Source organism: Euwallacea fornicatus, chromosome 12 (assembly GCF_040115645.1).
Source record: "Euwallacea fornicatus isolate EFF26 chromosome 12, ASM4011564v1, whole genome shotgun sequence".
In the NCBI taxonomy this organism is placed as follows: domain Eukaryota; kingdom Metazoa; phylum Arthropoda; class Insecta; order Coleoptera; family Curculionidae; genus Euwallacea; species Euwallacea fornicatus.
This window is the reverse complement of record NC_089552.1, coordinates 928,864-941,256: the sequence shown is the minus strand read 5'-3', so window position 1 is coordinate 941,256 and position 12,393 is coordinate 928,864. Positions and strand designations below refer to the sequence as shown.

The 12,393-nt window shown below is 38.7% G+C and overlaps 4 protein-coding genes across 7 annotated transcripts; 2 read left to right on the top strand and 2 right to left on the bottom strand.

The window, feature by feature from the left end:
* Positions 1-76: 76 nt before the first annotated feature.
* On the bottom strand, positions 77-2,203 carry Bub3 (mitotic checkpoint protein Bub3). 2 transcript variants are annotated; one of them, XM_066288784.1, is made up of 8 exons: positions 2,112-2,203; positions 1,563-1,788; positions 1,271-1,415; positions 1,076-1,209; positions 889-1,015; positions 715-835; positions 524-663; positions 77-465 (listed from the first exon to the last, which is right to left on the bottom strand). In XM_066288784.1, exons 2-8 carry the CDS (start codon positions 1,755-1,757, stop codon positions 332-334), a joined length of 996 nt encoding a protein of 331 aa, XP_066144881.1. In that variant the 5' UTR covers positions 1,758-1,788; positions 2,112-2,203; the 3' UTR covers positions 77-331. The 2 variants fall into 2 exon arrangements, with proteins under 2 accessions (XP_066144881.1, XP_066144879.1); XM_066288782.1 differs by lacking the exon at positions 2,112-2,203 and adding an exon at positions 1,925-2,094.
* LOC136342698 (protein FAM50 homolog) lies at positions 2,169-3,931 on the top strand. Its single transcript, XM_066288779.1, has 6 exons — positions 2,169-2,285; positions 2,564-2,773; positions 2,818-2,982; positions 3,048-3,247; positions 3,300-3,573; positions 3,634-3,931. Exons 2-6 carry the CDS (start codon positions 2,594-2,596, stop codon positions 3,856-3,858), a joined length of 1,044 nt encoding a protein of 347 aa, XP_066144876.1. The 5' UTR covers positions 2,169-2,285; positions 2,564-2,593; the 3' UTR covers positions 3,859-3,931.
* Positions 3,835-6,685, bottom strand: Sse (separase). Its single transcript, XM_066288756.1, has 10 exons — positions 6,199-6,685; positions 5,900-6,145; positions 5,534-5,847; positions 5,324-5,448; positions 5,028-5,262; positions 4,850-4,978; positions 4,618-4,796; positions 4,402-4,569; positions 4,204-4,346; positions 3,835-4,080 (listed from the first exon to the last, which is right to left on the bottom strand). Exons 1-10 carry the CDS (start codon positions 6,296-6,298, stop codon positions 3,929-3,931), a joined length of 1,791 nt encoding a protein of 596 aa, XP_066144853.1. The 5' UTR covers positions 6,299-6,685; the 3' UTR covers positions 3,835-3,928.
* Positions 6,686-6,838: 153 nt separating this feature from the next.
* On the top strand, positions 6,839-12,393 carry Tango5 (Transport and Golgi organization 5). Of its 3 annotated transcripts, XM_066288771.1 has the most exons (8): positions 6,856-6,964; positions 8,281-8,524; positions 10,128-10,372; positions 10,428-10,573; positions 10,633-10,768; positions 10,822-10,977; positions 11,028-11,187; positions 11,322-12,393. In XM_066288771.1, the coding sequence occupies exons 2-8, from the start codon at positions 8,339-8,341 to the stop codon at positions 11,745-11,747; spliced, it is 1,455 nt and encodes a 484-aa protein (XP_066144868.1). In that variant the 5' UTR covers positions 6,856-6,964; positions 8,281-8,338; the 3' UTR covers positions 11,748-12,393. The 3 variants fall into 3 exon arrangements, with proteins under 3 accessions (XP_066144870.1, XP_066144868.1, XP_066144869.1); XM_066288773.1 differs by lacking the exon at positions 8,281-8,524 and having other exon boundaries at positions 6,839-6,964; XM_066288772.1 differs by lacking the exons at positions 6,856-6,964; positions 8,281-8,524 and adding an exon at positions 9,051-9,283.

Genomic DNA, 12,393 nt, shown 5'->3' with positions numbered 1-12,393 from the left:
ACAATTAAAGCACATTTTAGAATACAATTTAACTAGGCGTGAAAACTTTCACAGCCTAAGAAATGATACAACAGAATGAATCTTGTAGCTTTAATACACAATACCGTTAATTACTTTTAATAGTGAAGTACAAGTAGGAGAAAAAATATAAAAGATCAAGCCCTCAAACACGTTAGCGCTGTACGAGCGGTGACCAGAAAAAACCTCGAAATATATTTTAAATGCAGATGTTGGTTCGAGTTTCGTGAGCTGCCGGTATCTGAGAGGCCTAACACTAAAGTCATTTAATTTATTCAATAAAACAATTCTTCAATTGATTAATTTCCTAAAGCTATGAATTCGAACTGTACTTTGGCTTTGTCTCTTGATCAGACACAGATCTGATATAAATAGAATCTTCAGGTAATGGGTTGGGGGGATTTTCCTCTTCTAAGAAATATGAGGTACTAATGGCCAAGGTAGAACCTAAAAGAAAAACACATTTAAAACTCTTCAGATGCAATTATCAGTGGTAAAATCTCACCATTATTACTGAAACTGAGAGAGGTAATTGATGTGTGATACTGGTGGAATTGACACAGCCGTTTCTTATTGAAACCATCCCATACGTTAACGTAACCATCCGAACCGCCAGTAGCGAAAGTATTGTGAATCGGATGGAAGCTAAAAATCATTGAAAGTATGTATTTATTTTTTCTTCTTTTCTTAGGTCACCTTATGGCATTAACAGGATATATCTTTTCCATGCCATCTTCCTTAATGCGATGGCACTTAAAGGCATATTTCTTCTTTTGAATTTCAGGATTTGTGTCTAAATATTCTACAGCAACCCTCCCTAAAATTCCAAGCCCATTTCACTCTGCTCTATACTGTTCCCCTAAAACTTACCCTCAATACTGCTAAGAACGAACCCTTGCCCATTTGGGAAAGCTCTAATAGCTCTGGTCTGGTATTTTAAACTAGTTTCACGCTTCTGAAGTGTGTAAGCCATATTTCTAATATCCCATACTAAAACCTATAATTTTGTGGGTTTAAAATGCATCTAGGAGAGATATGGTTTTGAAAACTCAAATACCTTGCGCCCCGCAGTGGCTACAAGTAATTTCTCTCCACAAGTGTCCATGGAGAGTACTTTGTCACATTGCTTATAAGTTCCACTAGGGCCTGAGGATCGGGGGTCCCAAATTTTTACATATTCATCCCAGCTACCTGATTTTAAAAGAATTCATGAAAATAGTTTAAAGTTCCTTAATGGCAGAAAGGTGCCTACCTGTTAATATGCAATTAAATTCATTACAATACACCACACATTTTATGGAATTATTATGGGTCCCCACTATACTTTCAGTAGTTGTATTAAAATCAAATGATTTTAATGTACTATCTAAGCCTCCAGAATAGGAGTGAACAGCATCCTGTCAATAAAAATTGTATTAAGGAAGATGTGTAGAGGGTGTCTGAAATTTGAGGACCACCATTATGATCTCACAATGGTACTCATTCAATTCACAGTTGATATAATTATTTTTCACAAATACTCCAAAAAAAACAACTCAACTTACTGTAAAACAGCAGTCAAGCACAGCATTATCATGGGCATATTTGTGACGAAGGCTGTTGGTATTTACATCATATAGTCGTACATAACTGTCCCAGGAAGAAACTAATAAAAATTGTTGAGTATTGGGGCCAAACTTCACACTTGATATTGCATCGTCTGGGGGTGATTTTAGTTTATATTCTGCTTGTGACTGCATTGCCCAAGACTGCTAATTGGTACAGGCAAATCTGTTTTGAAAGGTCTTAGTGTTTAAATATGATATGAATTACTGGCATGTTCATATGGAGCATTTCCCGTATTGTCAGAGTTTTCTTGAAGTCTATCAGGAAGCTAATGAAGCTAGCTCGCATGCCATAAACTTACCGATGTTATTTATGAAATAGATCGAATGATGAATGAGAAGATTGAGTTAATGTGTGATTTAGTATTAAGTGCATACAGCTTAATAAAAAATAATTAATATACGATAATTAACGGATCTTTAATTATTATTATTGTTATTATTAAATAAATAATAAAATCCAACACATAATAGTCACAAACTCCTAACCTCAAACTCAAACAGTAGATGTGTTTTGGGCTGCACTTCTTAAACGCACTTGCACTTGGTGCACCGAAGCGTTCTTTGTGTGAGATTTGACAGAAGGTTGTATTGATTTCTATTGTAGTGCATTCAAATTTGGTGCAGTAGTGTGAAGAAAGGAAGTTAAAAGGAGATCAAGAGGTTTGTTTTTTTTATTGAACTAAATTTGCGATTTTCTGGGGAATATGTTCGTACTGTCTCGCGAGGCTTTAACTCCCATATTCTCTAAGAATAAAGCTACGTGATCATTTTTTTCTTCGAGAAAATCACGAATACCTGAAAACTGTAAAAAAATATCTACTGTATGTCAAGGTCAATCAAAAATGGTCGTTCTTCATTATCGAATTCCCATTTTCCTTAAAATGACCAGAACTAGAAAACTACTATTATTTACTTCAACTTCTTTATTATTCATCAAGTAATCTGTGAAGCAACAATAAGTCGACAAAATGGCGCACTACAAAGGGGCAGCAAGTGAGGCAGGAAGGGCCATGCAACTCATGAAGAAACGAGAGAAAGAAATACAGGATTTGGAGATTCGCAAGAAGAAAATTGAGGAAGACTTGAGAATCAATAATATCGAAAACAAATTTGCCACCCACTATGATGCTGTGGAGCAGCAGCTCAAAGTAAGTTGTTTCATATTCAAATTCCTTTCACTCACATTCCTTAGAGCTCCACCATAGGTTTGGTAACCTTGGACGAAATGAAAGCCAAACAGGAGAATATTGTCAAGGAACGGGAGAAAAAACTAGCTCAAAAACAGGCAGAAAAAGAGAGGGAAAGGTTGAGATTGATCGAGGCCAAACAAGCTGAAAAGAACAGACAGAAGAAACAGGTTAGTGCGGTGCTTTGTTGGGACTAAAGAATAAGTTAATAAAAAGGTGCTAGCTTTGGTTGTAGATTCAAGCATTGTCCTTCACATTAGATGAGGAGGAAAATAATGAAGAAGATGACAATAATGAGAGTGAGGACAGTGCTTCCTTTAAGAGATCTGCAGAGGAAATTGATGCCATTAATTTAAAGAAAATCAAAAAAGATCCCATGGCTGATACTAGCTTTTTGCCTGACAGAGAGAGGGAGGAGGAGGAAAATAGACTAAGGTATTTCTAACTGTTAATTTACAAAAGTTTTCCCTATAATAGCTTTTTTTAGAGAAGAATTAAGGCAACAATGGGCAGAACAACAACAGAAACTCAAAGAAGAGGAAATTGACATTACTTTCAGCTACTGGGATGGCTCGGGCCATAGAAGAACTGTCCGAGTAAAGAAGGGCAACTCCATATATCAATTTTTACAGAAAGTGTTAGAACTACTAAGGCGGGAGTTTTCCGAATTAAAGACTGTAATGGCGGATCAGCTTATGTATGTAAAAGAAGACCTGATTGTGCCTCACCACTACACATTTTATGACTTTATTGTCACCAAGGTTAGTTTGAACAAAAGAAAAGGGAATATAAGTTTTAACAATTTATATGTCAATTTTCAGGCAAGAGGAAAGAGTGGACCATTGTTTCAATTTGACGTTCATGATGACATAAGACTTGTAAGCGATGCCTCAGTTGAAAAAGAAGAAAGTCATGCAGGCAAAGTTCTGATGAGAAGTTGGTATGAGCGAAACAAGCACATTTTTCCCGCCAGTCGTTGGGAGCCCTATGACCCCACTAAGGTTTATGATAAATACACTGTGTCAGACAAAAATAAGAAAACATAATTTAATAACTATTGACATAAAAAACATACAAATTTACTTTCAAGAATTAACAGTAATACGAACTTTGAACTTATATTGGCTTAATTTTAATGGGCAGCCCCCTGACCACGCATGCAGCTTTAGTCATATAGTGAGATGTGTTCCTTTTACAGTAAGAGATGGCACGCAGCAGTTCCAAATTGTTTTGTATCTTAATCGGTTTTTCAACTGCGACAAATGAGCCTAAAAGGACACGTTTTTAGCACACTTAAAAAAACTTCTTTTTTAATGTTCCAAATGAAAGAAGTTGCTGTACAGCATTCTGAGGTCGTTGTAACATAAGCTGCGAAGTTCACAAAAACTTACCGCCGCCACGAATCCACGGTTCTTTTTCTACATTCGTCCAAGCTATAGGTGCAGCCGAAGGAACCCAATTACTAATGAACTCAGTGGTAAGCAAATCCATGGAAACATCCGTAACAGGCCAAAGCATTCCCACTACAGTAGGACTTCAAGAAAATCCACAAAGAAAACTTTGAAAAAGCTTTAAATTTGGCCTCATACCAACGCGACATCAAATACATATGATAAGCTCCATAGGTTTCAGTTTGGGGTCCCAGTCTGGTGATCCTACTACTGGCGCAACCAAAAAGCAACACAACTCCTTTAACATGGATTTTCTGCAGCATTTCTACAGTCATAATGTGTGATCCATTTCCATGGCCGCTATAACTATAACCACGTCTTTCTGAATAGCTCTTTTAAATATTAAAATCTTACGCAAATATATCGGAGCTTTTAAGCAACTCGAAAAACTCCTCGTTGGTGGGTTTACGCCCGTTCATTCCCCCCCATTTGGGCAACCAGTACTTATAGAATGACATCATTCTGACCTCCATACTGTCCAAGTTAACGTCGGGATTTACTATAAAATTGCCATTTGTGTAATTGGAAATTATCTAAAAATTGCTGGTTTTTCGATGGATTCATAATGGAGAAAATCCAAATAAACCTTTTGTCCATTTTGAATGTCCTTTTCATGGATTTTATAGAGGAAGTAGAGAAAATGCAAAGAAGGCACTCGGGAGACTGATTCGTTTTTCAGTACATCCATCATTTCCCATGGGATGCTATCAAGAGTCTAGAAGTTAAGTTAAATCCCCAATTAAAATTATTTAACGCCATAATACCTCATCAATAATCAAAATCACAGGATGCCTGAGGAAATCTGAATTATCAACATGAAACTGCAAATTCTTTTCTTTGACCATGTGAGCGACATTTTTGAGTGTTTCCTCATTACATACACTTCCCAAACAGTATTTAACACCCTCAAAGATTTCTTCTTGAGTGAGAAAAGACGCCCCTTTAAGGATGTAAAAGAGCAGTTGTTTGTGCTTGTCGCTTACAGTTATTCCTTTCAATCTATGCCAAATTTTTGTAATTAAATTTAAAAAATTTCAAAATTAATGAAATGAGAACTTACAAATTTTTGAAAATCTCCTGTAAATTGTTCCAGATAACCTGCTCCATTGTTTGATCTTGAAGTTTGCCTAATAGTAAGCATCTCCACAGGCGAAGCCAGTGCTTTTCAACATCTTGCACAACATTCTAAATTAAAAAAAAAGAATACATAAAAATACATATTATATCCTTTTTTTGCTCAAAAATCCATCACTAAATGAGAGAAACTTACGGCAACAGTTAACTCAACTTCCTCTGCTTGCAAAACATACAATTTTTTTGCGTTCCTATTTTTAAAAAACTTCTTATTGGAGGTACTAAAGAGCCTCGCAGAATTCTTATCCAAGGCACTCATAAGCAGTTGTAATAAATCTAGTTTAGCCCCATTTAACCGTGGTGGATCTAATGTTATTAGAAGGGGATCTACTGCATCTTGCCCACAATTAAACAATGTCAAGTACAACCCATTTGTTTGATATACCTTCAGGTCTAAATTCTCCTGGTCTTTTGGGTCAAATTGTGTAGTCAGCTGAATTGCTGTCCATTCTACAACCCCTTCAAATTACTCAGCAGAACTTGGTCAAACAAAAATAAAAACCTTTGGGCAATTCTGCAACTATTCGTTTCAGCTCTAAAACCTCATTTTTTAAGCTCCAAGAACATTTTGGTGTAATGATATCTTTAAGCATTTGCAGTTGCAGCTTTGAATTTTCATCCTCGGCATTCAAAAGCTTCTGGTAACGCATTGCAGCTTTTTCTCGTAAAGTGGGGACATGACAATCAACCAAGTAGAGGATTTGATGGAGCTCGTTATTTGTGTGAGTAACTCTTAGTTTCTGTGCTCCTGTGTACAACGGAGAGTTCCATAATGAGGCATAATGCAAGATTTCAACTTACGTTGATGAGATATGCCTGTGCGCGAGTTGTGATTGAAGCCTGAAAGCGAATCAAGTCCTTTGATTATATCTGCAAGTTCAATAAGTGGCTCTTCCATCATGATTTTGGTTTAGAATTTACGTAAATTCAAGGATAATCGACTACATTTAAGACAGGACAAACGAAAAAACTCCCAGGACTTTACCACTGTTTTTGTGTTTTAATTTAAAAACTGCCATTTTATTTTCCGTTAATATTTCATATCAACGCATGTCTGGAAGAGTTGTATATATAAATCTGTCCTTGTTTAGCTTGCGCGGCTGTAGCGAAATAGAATGAATTTCAATATTAAAATTATGAATAGTACACTTCCATGCATGATACTTATTAGTTCAACCATATATAGATTGGTTTTTTGCAGTGTTGAATCGTAAAAATGTGAATATGGGAATGCAATAGTTCGTATTTTCGATTATGTTTTTTAATCTCTTAGATTTTCTTCCGGCCGGCCTGTTCCCTTTGACATTGTATCATGTCTTCAAAATATCTGTTGACAGATTGACTTGCCCGTGTAATCTTGCTGTCCTCTTCTACCTCATGTCACTAGAAAAGGTGAAATTTTGGTTGAGCTGATCTCTACAATATAATGAATTGGTGACGTGTCCTTACTAGCGCCACCTTGTAATGACAGATCAATTTTTCTTTAAGTTTTTTTTTTCAATTATTCCTGGTCATGTGTGTTTTCAGTGTGGCAAATGTGAGTTTTTGCTTATAATTCTGCAAAAAGGTGAGTGGAATTAAACCGATTCAGTTATCCAATGGATCATAAACGGACTCTCACGTACTGCTTTCCGTTTCATTTGCCACACAATAGAACTTAGACCAGGATTCAAGGGCTGTTCTCAAGTTGATTTTCGTTCCTGATTTTGAGCACTAATTTGTTTATAAATTGTATGTAATCTGCTTATTTTCCTTTATTTACTGGGAGTCTGTTTCTTTGCGTCTTTATCCGTTGCCCCAGAGATAGCTTACTTCAGTTAATTTACTCAGTACAAACCCAAGAAAGACTGCACTTGTACTATGTGCCTAACAAAGGGATTGTCTCATACTCGTTTTATACATATATCTTTGCCAGCTTACACTGATTTCGTTTTCCAGATTTATTTCTTATCACCGTCCTTGACTTGTACCTACTTCATGGTCTTAAGTATATTAAAATCACATCAGCAGTTCAATAAACTAAGTCTCGAATAAGCAAATGTAGAACATTCATGCTACACTCTAGATAACACTACTAACACCTCATGTGAACGAACTTATCAGCAGTTTTGTCTAGTACAAAGATTTATAGAGTATTAGTTTGCAGAGGACAACAAATTTTGCATTGGAATTTTACTTTTAATATGTTTTTTGGGGGATTTAATAGGATAAAAATTTTGAGAAAAAAATGATTTTTTGGCAATAAGGGTTTAGTCTAATTTCATGCAAGCTGGGGCTCTGGGTGCAAAAATGCAAAATTAACACTACACAATTGTCTACTTTCCTGGAGGATCTGGAGCTGCTATTTTTTCCACAGTTTGTCTTTCAGTGGGGCAGTAGGGCAGAGAAGCTTCAGGATTTCACATATAATTTATACTTCTTCTAGACACATTGTGTGAAAGTGGTATTCTGCAGGCATGCTCATGGCTTAATAGGTGTTATTTACAAGACAGGACCCAATTCGTTCAGTATTCAAGGGGCAAATTGTCTTGTATCATGCTGTGCTCTTAAGTTGTATGATATGCTAATTGTATTTATCTGCAAAAATTCTGGCACCTAACTCGCCATGAAGTAGATTTTAAAAACTTTCTGTAGTCAGCAGAATATTAACTGAAACAATTGTGACAAAATGGTGACTGTAATTGTTGTGTAAAATTCAAAATGGGGGACCGCTGTTTACTCCTCGATTTTGATAGTTATTGTGAGCTTGTTGTTGAATTTGGAAATGCTGGAGAGATCCTTGATATGTCAGTGATATCCCGATTGAATTTCCGCCAGTCTCACCCAAACAGTCGATTACATCAATGAAGCCCCTCACCTTTGACTTACATTTTGGTTTTGTAGATGCATAGTTACTAACAGAAACACAATAGACGGTTTGAAACTAAATCTAGTGTCGAACATGCCTGGTAAAAACCGAGCGCGTTCGAAAAACAAGACTTTGCCAGATCTGGTGCCCCGTTTACCGAAAGAGGCTCCAATGCAAAAGTCGAAAAGCGTAGACGAGCTGCTCGGTTTAACCAAACAGCAGCTTAAGGCCGAGTGTCGGAAAAGGGGCCAAAAGTGCACCGGCAATAAGCAGGAACTGGTAGGAGGACCTAGCTTTTTCGAGTTGTTTTAGAGCTTCTGAGCTTTGATGTTTCCAGTAGAGTACCCGTGTAGAGCGCTTAAGTGGTGTTTAGTTGTGGTTTTCCTGCTTGCCGCCGTTTTTGTTATTTTGGCTTTGTGACTATGTGAAACACATTATTTAGTAGTAGAAGCAAAGTCCCTATAGGAAAGTTGCCTCATTCGAAATCTCTCTCTCTTCTTAACAAGGAAAAAAATCACTCCACCGCGTTTCACTTAAAAGTGGTCTCCCTGCACGTTCACACTTACGATGAAAGTGCGGGTACGCCCGCAGATCGGATGATCTTTAATTCGAGATTTGATGCATCGTACCGCCTAGATGCGTACCGTACCAAACATTTCTTGCACTTTTTCTAGATGCTTCAGTGTGTTCCAACAAAAGAAACTTCGTCTTTGAATTAACGACGTAACGAGCACACTGACCAAAGGTCGCCGTCGCCTGATTGCGTTTATAATTAGAATATTTCAAAGATTTACGCTTGGTGAGTAGTACTGACTAGACCTTGATAGTCGAACATTGCGTTCTCGCCATCGGGGGTACTTTCCTAATAAACTATCAGATTGTTTATTAATTACCAGTTATAACTACGTTCGCCTCAGTGAAGTCCCAGGCGTTCGATGGAAAGCTCCATCGAGTTTCATTTTTAGGCCGAATCGTTTGTGTTATACAGGTCGTGTTATAATGAGCGAGGAAGCGGAATGTTACCATTCAGTGAAGCTTGTAAGTGCAATTTCTTTTATTCAATTAATGACAGTGTAACTGGGGAATGTACCTGGCTCCATGCTGAGGCATTGATATGCGGCACAAGGTGTTCAGTTTGCCATTGCCAATTCGTGGTTTATAACATTATGCAATGTTATGACGCCTTTTGAAAACTGGCCGCCAAATGCGAACATTTGTCTTTGATCATTAATCACTAGTGAGTATGCTGAGCGCGATAACGGGAACTTCGCTTAGTGATACGTGCACCGCTTCGCCGTGGTGAACCTATGTGATTCAATTCCCATTAGTGGATTCCGATCGTACCCCCGCGAGACGGTGCTTTTCCTGTTAACCCATATTCAGAGATTATATGGTGACTTACCAAACACTGAAAACGCTCGTTTTTCTTCATTAACGTTCCCTGGGTAATTCCTACTCAACTTCGTTCCCTCCCGCCTCCCCTTGCCAGCAGGCGCGTCGCCACTTCACTCCGCATTAAACCCAGAATTGCATCCTGTAGGATGCAGCGGTAACCCAAGGTCCCTGCAATGTACATAGTAAAAATGTCCTTGTACACCGCTTAGAGATTCAAGACGTTGAGACCTTGGGAACCGTTAGAGGTCCTGCACGGTCAGTAAATGAGACCTTTAATTGGAATATTTTAGGGGAAATCGTCGATTGCAAGGAGACTTGCATAAATGTCCCCCGACCAGTCGATCCCCATTTAGTACGTTGCAAGAGATTCCTCATTTAACCTAGTAGTATACAGTGTGTTTCATCTCTGTTTAGACGATAGATATCACCCTGTATACCCCGCCTCACAAATTTGGCTTCGGCTAATCACTATTCTTGTTTGATTCAGCTGCAAAGACTGGGCTACAAAATGGCCACAAAAAGAAAAGAGGGCAAAAATGGCCCGAACACCAACGGGAGCATAGTACAAAACAATGTAAATAGTAAAACTACGAAAAACGTTACCAATGAAGCCCAAAGAAGGCAGAGGGAGAGACTTGAGAGGGAGTCCATAATCCTGTGGAAGAAACCCATCCTCACACTCGAGTATTTTTTCAGAGAGTGTGTGGAGCTGGTCACGCATTATGGTAGAAAGTAAGTACCCAAGTACCCCCTCTCCCCTAGAGGATCTATAGTTGTTCCGTTTCAGTTTTTTAGAGAATAGAAAACTAGTCGCTTTATTGGGGATCTCAGTATTATCATTATATTTATTAGTCAATATGCAGGGACCACACCACGCGATGGTACAGGGTGTATATAAGAAAGTTCTCTGGTGTCTCTACTGGATGGGCTTAGGTACCACCCATCTCTAGCCTAGTCATCTCAAACCTAACTCTCCTGCGTTTGTTTTTAAGGCATACTGTCGTCTGTAGGCCTGGGCACCGGGCTCCACACGTTCTTGTTGTACTTGGGGCCCCACATAGCCGCAGTCACGTTGGCCGGATATGAGTGTGGCAGTTTAAATTTTCCAGAACCTCCATATCCTGAAGAGTACGTCACCTTGCATCTTTCCTACTGTTGTTTGTTCAGGTTCAATCTTTCAGAATTGTATGTCCGGCCGATGGAGAGGAGGGCATAATCCCTGTAACAATACTAAGTATCATGTCGAAAGTGCGGTTGGAAGCCATGTGCTGGGGTGCTGGTACGGCTCTAGGGGAGTTGCCCCCCTATTTCATGGCCAGGGCCTCGCGACTGTCTGGGTAAGGCATGTTATTCCCGGTTAAAGCGGATGTAATAGTGAAGTATACAGAATCGAGCCAGACGATGAAGACGACGACTTAAAAGAGTTCGAGGAGCTGCAAAAGAAGCAACAAAACAGGGAGAAGCTGTCGATTATCGAGAAGGGCAAGCTCTTTGTGGAGGATCTCGTGCAGAAAGTAGGATTTTTCGGGATTCTGGCGTGCGCCAGCGTAAGTATGGGTTTTTGGGGGAGGTTTTGGTTCACTTGCCAGGTTTAACGATGCAACAAACTTTTAATACAAGCGAAATCATAAAGACGAATTTTAGCGATACTAAAACTACGAACAATTTCAAACACCCATAGATTCCAAATCCACTCTTCGACTTGGCGGGAATCACCTGTGGCCACTTCTTGGTGCCCTTCTGGACCTTTTTCGGCGCCACCCTCATCGGTAAGGCCATCATCAAGATGCACATCCAGAAGCTATTCGTCATAATTGCGTTCAACGAGACGCTGATCGAGACAGTGATCAATTACCTGGCGCTGGTGCCAGTGGTTGGCAAAATGCTGCAGACGCCTTTTAAGGGCTTCATGGACGGACAAAAGGACAAATTGCACAAAAAGGCGAATCGCAACATGAAAGAGGGTGGAGGCAACCTGCTGGGGAAGGCGTTCGAGTTGTTTGTGATAGCGATGATAGTCTACTTTGTGGTTTCCATAGTGAACTCGTTTGCCCAGAGCTACCATAAGAGGATACATAAGAGGAAGAACAGCAAAGCTAAGGACTGATGCAGAACATGAGGACATGTCCGTTATTCTAATTGTGTGACAACGTGTGCTAAATACACAACCACCGGTGTTTCCTTTTCAAGTTGTTTCTAGTTATTCCACATTATTATTGTTTTCCTTTTGTTGTAAATATGCGTTTAGCTTTATCGGCTACAGTGATATTTTCGTTTATGGACACCTATACATATTTTATAGCTGGTTAATAACAATGATTATTGGGTTATACATTGCAGGAAATTTTACTCCACGTAATTCCAAGGAATGTTAGAATTTTGGGAGTGTTTGCTCGTCTCTAGTGATAGTTAGATCAAATACAAAATGTCATTCCCGTTTTCAAACGATTATTAATAGCGATACACTACTAATTAGTTGTGGTTTCTTTAGTCGAATTGTATTCCTATTACATAGGTTTTAGGCAATTGTATATTCGCGTACGGGCGAATAATGTGTGTGCGTTTGTATTCGTGAGTAAAATGTCGTGGTTTGCACCAGCAGAGTTGATATCTTCAATATTTTGTGATACTCTCTCATAACGTTTGCGGTCCCCAAGAGGCCAATACAGCAATTAGCTTGTACCCGCTCGCAGAAGTTAATCGACCTGCTGCAAACGAGCGCATTAGATAAATAAAGTTTTATTGATGTATGA